Source organism: Carassius carassius, chromosome 10 (assembly GCF_963082965.1).
Source record: "Carassius carassius chromosome 10, fCarCar2.1, whole genome shotgun sequence".
Taxonomy (NCBI): domain Eukaryota; kingdom Metazoa; phylum Chordata; class Actinopteri; order Cypriniformes; family Cyprinidae; genus Carassius; species Carassius carassius.
The window spans coordinates 15620771-15629435 of NC_081764.1; the positions used below are offsets into that span (position 1 = coordinate 15620771).

Sequence of the window (8665 nt, forward strand, 5' to 3'; positions counted from 1 at the left end):
CCATACTAGAGCAGAAATATAAGTGCAGAAGTTTTCTTCTTTCAGTGCAAAAAGTGAGTGTGAGAGTCTGAAGGTTCTTGAGCATGAACAACAGGCATTCCCCGAGGGAATGCGCTCCTGTATGCTAGCGTCCTGTGACTGTGAAGATTCTATTGATGCATTTACAGTGCATTTTCAACATGTTTTCTGCTGAATTCAGCGGTCTACATGTGGCAAAAATAGGTTCAGCAGTCAAAAAAAACTACCAACAACTACACTTCTGCCACTTCAGCCATACAATACTAACTTGTAACTTGTTAATATGGGCTCAGAAATAAATATGCGCCCCGTATGTGTGTGATTTGAAACAGGCCTAATACTCATTTTCTGACCCGAGTCTGCCATCCTGTGCAGCAGCTCCTCCTGGGATGATCTTGGTGATAAAGATGCTTGGGTCCTCGCCGATGTGGGGGTTATCGGTACCGCCTGCAATACTGAAACCCAGGCCCGAATTCCCCTGAAGAAGAAGAAGAAGAAAAAAAAAACACATGTAAGAACAAAAAAGATAAAATGTCAACCAAAGAAAAAAGCCAGACCTTTTCTGTCATTGTCGGAGCAATCTTACCCGTTCAAGTGTAATTTCTTCATACTCATAATCAGCTTCTGTTCCATTCACCTGAAAGTTTAACAAACAAATTTTTTTTACATATGCAATTTCAAAATACACAGACATAAATGAATGCCCGCCTCTATTAGTCACCAAAAAACGTTTCGGTTTTTTTTGTTTTTTTTTCCCACAAATCAACTGTTCAGGAACCAGAATGTAAGAGAGAAATTTCCTGCTAGATTCACACTGCTAGTAATATATTATTGAAATGCACATATGTTAGATCAAATTAAAAATAATAAAAAAAAAAAAAAAAACACCTTACAAGTAATTGGTTCACTTTTTCGGCAACTAAAAGATAAGATTCCATCTGGGACCGATTATGGGCAAAAATAATTTTACATAAAATGTTTTGCTAAAAAAGTGCTCTAACTAAGAATGAACTGTTTGGAAATGTCTCAGTGTTTTGTCTTTCCACTTCTTACATTTCACCTACTGATTCTACAGTTCTTAGTGCAGTATTACATCTCTTGCCAGTTACTGTGTATTTCAGCAAAGGAGGCCGCAGCAACCAAAACTGTGAAGAACAAAGGCTCTAGCTGTCAACTAAACATGCAATGCAGTCCATTCTGGGTTCAACACAAGTTAAGCTGTACCCAACAGCATTTGCTGCATAATGTTGATTACCACAGTAAATAATGAAAGTACACCAGGCTTTTAAAAGTAACCGTTAACTTAAACATTATACACGTTGGCACAAATTAGGGATAGACTTGCTTATTGGCCTCGTGTGCATAAAACTATATCCAATCTTTCTACTTTCTACAAAGTCATGACCATATAACACCCAGTAAACCTTGGTAACTTTCACATGATACAGGCAAGGATAGCAGAGAGGAGTGTTTACAAGGAGCAAACAACATTCTAAGGTTTCATTTAAATGAGGCTAGATAGTTGTCCTATAATTAGCGTTTTATATGAAACCGTTAGAAACTGGACTAAATGCACGACATTAAAATGAATGAAAACAGGGCTGCACGATGAGACCAACACTCAGCATCATCAGCGTTTAGATGTTTGTGTGGTTCTGGAGGCTCTGCTTTAAGCTTTTAAATGACATTTAAAGACCTTAAATACTAAACGTCCTAAACGTTTAGCTCTCTATTCCTGTAACTGCTGCTGAAAACATCTGTATGTGATATTAACGGTGTTGAGTTGGGGTTTAAAGGGGGTAAGAGATGTACAGCATTATACTCTAATCATGCCACCAGCTCCAGGTCTTTGCACACCGAGTCCGAAATTTCCACATGTTTTGAAGTTTTTTCATATTCACCATCCTTTCCTATGAAAATGCATGCTATGAATGCAAAAAGGCATTTACAGGCTTTCAGCACTGCTAAACTGTATGCGGTTACTTTCATACTGGGTGTAGGGCTACAAACAACCAGCCACAGGAATCAGAGCCAATACAGGCATTTACACAATCAATATCAGACTACTACTACAGTCTATGTGTGCAAGATAATGAACGATCAAAACAGGAATAGATGTGCATGCACAAGGATTGTTCAACATTGCCCTTTATACTATACATTTCTTAAATGAAAATTTCTCAAAAACATTTGTTTATTAAAATAAAAAAGACCATTTCAATTTGGATCACTATTAATCCACCTCAATATCAAAAATACAACGTGGGTAATACAATGTAGAAATATCCTGTAATTTTCAACAAATCATACTTTGTTTAAAAAGAACAAATTGATCAAACTTGTAACAACGGCCCTTCAAATTCCTCTTCTCACCTTCCTTAACCTCAGTTATGGTCATTTCTACAGCCAACTGGTGAGTGCCAACTCTATGCATGTAATATTACTGAGTGAGACTACTCAATATCTTTGGGTCTTAATCACTAACCTGTAAATCTTTTATTGCATTGATTATGATTATAAAAATTATAATTTAAGTGCAGGTTTACTTTTTTTCTAATGAAACTCAACCTACACATCAAAATCTCAAACCAGTGGATCTTAGTCACATGTCATTTCATTCTCCAGCACTGATAATGTAGAGTATATAATGAGGTTTATCAAGAGTTCCTCATGGTCATTTCTTTATAGACCATAGTTCTATCTCATTCAGATAACTGAAGGATGACAGAAGTCAGCTCAGCATTTAGGATTATCAGACGTTACTGAGATTGAGAGGAGACTGGGATTGTATAAATGCCATGGGACCCTGATAAATGTCATTCACAGTTAAATCCCCAAGCTAGAACAAGGAAGCTCCATAATGTCTAAAATCCCATATACTGTAGGGGAACTTCAAATACAAAGTACTCCACAATGATCTTCTAAATGCAAAAAAAAAAAATAAAACAAGGAGAGAGCATGTTTTCTTTGAAAATTCACTTTGGCAGGATTTAGATAGAGAGAGATAGATAGAATTTAGACAGGTAGATAGACAGACAGAAAGACAGACAGACGGATAGACAGATCTGTAAATATGTTCTAACCAGTTGGACTATAGTTTGGTAACTGACTGAAAGTGAAAAAACACTAAGAATGATTCCCAGCTCTAATTTGCTCATTTTCTGACCCTATTATCACATTAAATCCCACTCTCAGTGCCATTAAGCAGGACATCTTGTTTTTGTGCATTTTTTTTCATCCTCATACTGAAGAGAAAGCAGCTAAAAGCATCCCCACAACAGTACACACACTACCATTCAAAAGATGTTTTTCTTTAAATCATAAGAAATTCGTACTTTTGTTCAGCAAATGCATTAAATTGTTTGAAAGTGACAGTAAACTATATTGTTACAAATATAACATTGTTGAAAAAAATATTCCCCATTTTAAAAAGTGCATATTAGAAGGATCACGTGACAATAAAAGCTGAAATAATATTTTGTAAATTGTAAATTTTTATGTAGTAATATTTCTGCTTTTACTGTATTTTTGATCAAATAAATCCAGCCTTGGTTAGCATATGAGATTACTTTCAAAATCAAAAAATATTTTTACAGATGCCAAACTTTTGAATGATTGCATATTACAAAATACAACTAGTTGTGTTCAATTATTTTTATTTTATTTTTAACTATGCATTATATATAACTGAACAGAATTCTGCAGTAATCTACCTCTTCGCAATGTGCAGTACATGAAGAAATACATAACTTTCATATGGACTTACATAGGGCGAAGTGTCAAGGCTTTCTGTGTTCACCACCAATGGTGCTGGGCTTGCCTGCAAAACATACATTCAGTTAATACTTGACCTGAAACGAATCATGACCCATAATCGTGCACCTTGCTTCTTGTCCCTTACTTACTGAGGATGAAATGGCATGATAAACAGTAAACTATTAAAAAAATAATAAAGCATCACTTACTCTTGGCATGCTGATACAGTATTACTTTGGCATTCTTAAGAGATTAACAGCAAAGCCTGTGTCCATACACAGCATAACATACTGCAGAATATGCGATATAGTGGCATAACAAACCAGCACAGACCTAATCCTTCTGCAACATGTATCACACGCTTCACTTGCACAATTGCTTTTGAGGTACAAGTGCGCATCAACGATATATAACGTGCCATTCTCTCAAGTCAAGAGGACCATCGCTGAGGTGGGTGGAGTGAAAACATGAGATTAAAAAAAACCTGTGACGTGGTTGCAGGGATGGCAGTGGTCTCAGCTGGGATGGGTGAAATAGGGATCACAGGGATTATGGGAGCGGAGGGAGCAATGACATCTGCCTGCTAAACAATGACAGTGGAGGTCAAAGGTCAGAGCAGATGAGACACAGCAGTAATGATTTTTCTCGAACTTTCCTAATTTAATCAGATATCGAACAGAATTAAGAACAGGAAGGGAATAACAAAAGATGAGGTAATGGAAACACAATAATACAAAATAATCATATGACTGTATTGGTCCAAAAATTTAAGACTAGACTCTGTAATTCCCTTTTATTAGCAAAGGTTCAATGAAAATTATTAATGTAAAGGGTGAAAAAAAGAAATGAAAAGTTAATGAAAATACCTTATAAATAAGCTTTAAAAATAGTTTAATGAAAAAATATTATTCTGTCATTATTTACTCCATATGCTCCAATCCCGCATGTTTTTTTTTTCTCTGTGAAACACAAAAGCAAAATTTTTAAAGATGGTGACTAATGATTAACCTTCTTTCATTCTCAAAAAAACAAATGCCTCTATGAACTGTTGTTCAAAATAACTTGAGGAAGGAAAAACCTTCATAATTCCCCTTTTATGGTCCACAATCAAAAAATAAAAGCATACAGGGTTTGGAATGACATGACAGTAAGTAAATAATGATTAATTTTGATTAATAATTAATTTTGGGGTGAAACACTCAAAAAAAAAATAATAATAATATTATATATATACATACATACATACATACATACACACACACACAAACACACACACAAACACACACATATATATTTGTATTTGGTAGTTTTAGAAACAGTGTTAAAAAGTGTAAATTGTGACATAGAATCTCCATCAAGGTAAATGTCAGGATGTGTGCTCACATGAAGGACAAACCTCTTTTTAGACTTAAGTTAACTATGAAAAAAAAATGGCCACAGTGTTTTAAGATTAAACAGTGCTAAACATGAAACTCAAGTCCAGCAATCAACATCCTGTTGTGCAGAGCTGTGAACGATTAGCTTTTCATTTTAGCTGTCACGATGTCAATCAGTGCTCTGTAAGGTTTAGTGGGTTTGTCATTTTCTTTTCTGCAGGTTGAAAATGTCTGCCAGAAAGACTTCGGACTACACTGCACCTGAACAAAATAGTCTGCATTATAACAACTGCTGAGCAAAACTCAATTTCTCTGTGGCTACTTTTAGAAAATAAAAGATAAGACACACTATTATATGCTAAAGTTAATAATATCTCAAATCCCTTTCACAAAACGATGTAAAACACAGAACAGTCAACAACAGTGACACTTTTTTACAGTTTTGGTAACCCCACACACGACAAAATACATATATTACTCATTCATTTGTGTCCATGGGTTCTTAATTTGTACCCTCATTTTAGTTCAATTTTCGACATGTTGTATCAATTCTTTCCCTCCTTATAGGCCATAATTTTACTAAATTGAAGCTAATATTAATTATTACACAATAGTAATAGTAATATTAATTAAATCAAAAATAAACAGTAAACAACAAACAAATTCTTAATTCTAGGAAACAGTGTAATGTGTTTTTCCCACTGCATGTCATGTGCAGGTCTTCAGAACATAACAGAAGCATATTTCCCATTCATTTTCTTTACAGACATTTAAAAAACAATCCTCAATCAATAATTGTAATAACTGTAAGTCTTGAACCAAACTAACCAGCTGCAAAAAGAATTATAGAAAAGGCATTACAGATATTAATTAGCCAGTCTGTTGGTTTTATGTTGACATTAACAGCTAGCCGGCAATGTAGCTAGGCAATGTTAGCTAGCATTACCTAACCTCCGTTAACTTTCAAAACCTTTTGTCTCAAGAGTTCCATGATATTTCCATCGTCTAAACAACTCTGACGGCTTTTAAAATTGTGGCTTATCGTTTCAAAATTATGGCTAGTCATTCATACAGAAATGTAATTGTGATTGAGTGTAGCCAACATGATGTGCACTGTTTTGGGAGAGGATCTGACACAAGCACATATCTATGGGAGTTCAGCAGATTCCAGCTCTACACGAATAAAAGCAAATGTTACCATGCTGACAATGAGGAGACATCCGCTGTAACTGTCTCTCTACACAGGCCGTCTGTGTCAGCGTTCCCAAACAAAGCGAACTGATCCACAGCCGCTTGTTCAAGCACCAACCACACAGCCAGAGGAGACGGATATTCAGTTACAACAGTCCAGTTCACTCAGTCAACAACAGACACATCACTGCAGCTACTCATTAGAAAGGCTTTCCATTTCATCCTCACTCTTATGGCAGAGATATGAGACTACGGAACATACTACGGAGTTACATTTGAGTGACAGCATAGAAGACATCACCAATTCAACCACACTGTTTTAAACTGACCAGTGTAACTTATATAAGAGTTCATTCACTGCGTGCCATTATGGCAGTGGTACAGTAGTCATGGCCTGTGATCTCAGAGTTAAAATTAGAATCAATCATTAGCATTGATCAGATAGACTGGTTTAGAGTTCAGTCTAAAGCTCCCACCAATATCTCAATATTCCTTTTCAAGTGTAAATATATTAAACACTTTCACTACTTAGCAAATCTGTCAATAATATGACCAAAATAGATAATCTTTTGACACAGCTTCTTAAAAAGTACTACAGTTTGGACTGTAAATTAAAAAAAATTATGCGGTTTGGCAGTTAAAAACAATTGAAAGCTTACACACACACACACACACACCACACTGTGTTGGTTATATATTTCAAATTTTTTTTAAAGAAGTCCCTTATGCTCACCACGGCTGCATTTATTTGATAAAAACAAAGCAATTACAGTAATATTGTGATGATTTGGCTCAATAAATATTTCTTATTATGAACAATGTTGAAATACAGTGATATCTACAGATTTCTCCCACATTATATCTGCAAGGCCCAGGCAACCATAATGACAACGACCAAATCTTGAGAAACAACTATATAATCGTCAAAATAATATAACTAACAATTCACACGTAACTTCCTCCCGCAGTGTCTTACCATCCTCATCTCTTAAAAAGACTCAGTCCCACATACCTTCTCCAGTGAAAATGTGCCCCATGAATTGGCAAGCCACAAGGCACTGGAAGAAGCTCTGACTTTAGCTGTGCTTTTGGTGGGGCTCTTTTTCACACTGTCCCTCAGGTTGGTGAACTTTCCTCTTCTCTTGGTGGAGACTGGGAGGGTGCAGGAGCTGTACTGCGGAACCCTTCGTGACTCCAGAGAAGTCTGTTGGAAGTTGAGAAGGGCGGGCTGAGAGAGGTGAGGCGGTGGCGGCTGCTGGTGCAGGTGATGGTGGAAATGGTGATGGAATTGCGGTTGTTGCACCAACTCTCTTGGTGTTCGGGTCAGCGTACTGTGCACGTGTCCGACTCTCTGTTGCATTCTGGGATGGTTGCAGTTGGCCAACTCTACCACCCCGGTCCGACTGTCCACATACGCACCACAGCAGTATTCATGGTTGTTGCAATAGGTGGTCATTGTTTTCCAAGCAGAGGGCAGACCAGTAGGTGAAATGATGGAGAATGCAGCATGAAGAGTGATGCGCTTATTTTACTGAGCAATCGGGAAGAAGAGAGGACACACCGTGGTTGTAAATCTGGTCTTTTTCCCCGGCTACACTCTTCTGCCAACCTCTCTCACTGTCTATCTCTCTTTCTGCCTCACTCGCTCTCACCCCCCCGCACTCGCTCGCCAATTAATGGGCTCCAATGGGCACTGCACATGACAGCACACAGTCTCTTCTGCAGGCATGAATAATCAATGCTCCATTCTTGATTTCAGCGTTGGTGTCCGGATGGTCTGCAAGTCGCTCTTCAGTCAACAGCAGATTTGCACCTGATGTTTGAGATTCATGAGGCTTTTTGTAGTCTGATTCGCTTTTCAAAGCATTAACACGGGTCACAAAGTGAGCGGTCACAGCGGATAAACGCAATCTCTGTTAGATGCTTAGAATAAAGGCGGGCGAACGGGTTGGCGTGGTGTATCAGAGCATATGATGGTCGAGCGGAGCCTTGCTTTGACCTTATTTTACAACTACTATTCACAACTAATCTCCATTTGTACCTGCACTGTAAGATCTTTAACACACTCATGTGCTATTTAAATGTGAGCAATTCAGTGCTGACATCTGGGTGGTGGTCGTTTATTTAAGCCTGTGGGGTTTCGACAGAATGTGCCATTAAACTTGCTGTAGGATATATTTGGTTTATATGAAAGGGTAATTGCTTGAAATCACAGTCAAACCATATAAATATTGTTTAAATAGAGATTTTTTATTATAGAATATAAAGTAAGACTTTCATGCTTAATCCTACTTTCATTAGTGAAGTGATCCTACATGTCATTA

General features: G+C 37.1%; 1 protein-coding gene across 14 annotated transcripts in view; it reads right to left on the minus strand.

Annotated features, from left to right (window-relative positions):
• Nucleotides 1-8665, minus strand: part of LOC132151860 (disks large homolog 1-like) — a 116449-nt gene that overhangs the window by 35317 nt on the left and 72467 nt on the right. For 8 of the 14 annotated variants that reach the window (XM_059560334.1, XM_059560333.1, XM_059560329.1 and 5 more), the window contains 3 exons: nucleotides 3785-3838; nucleotides 605-655; nucleotides 372-496 (listed from right to left, as the gene is read on the minus strand). In XM_059560334.1, the coding sequence (XP_059416317.1) occupies nucleotides 372-496; nucleotides 605-655; nucleotides 3785-3838 (230 nt within the window). Of the gene's footprint in view, nucleotides 1-371; nucleotides 497-604; nucleotides 656-3784; nucleotides 3839-4258; nucleotides 4358-8665 lie in introns of all 14 variants that reach the window. The other 6 variants (XM_059560328.1, XM_059560327.1, XM_059560331.1 and 3 more) reach the window with 1 other exon arrangement.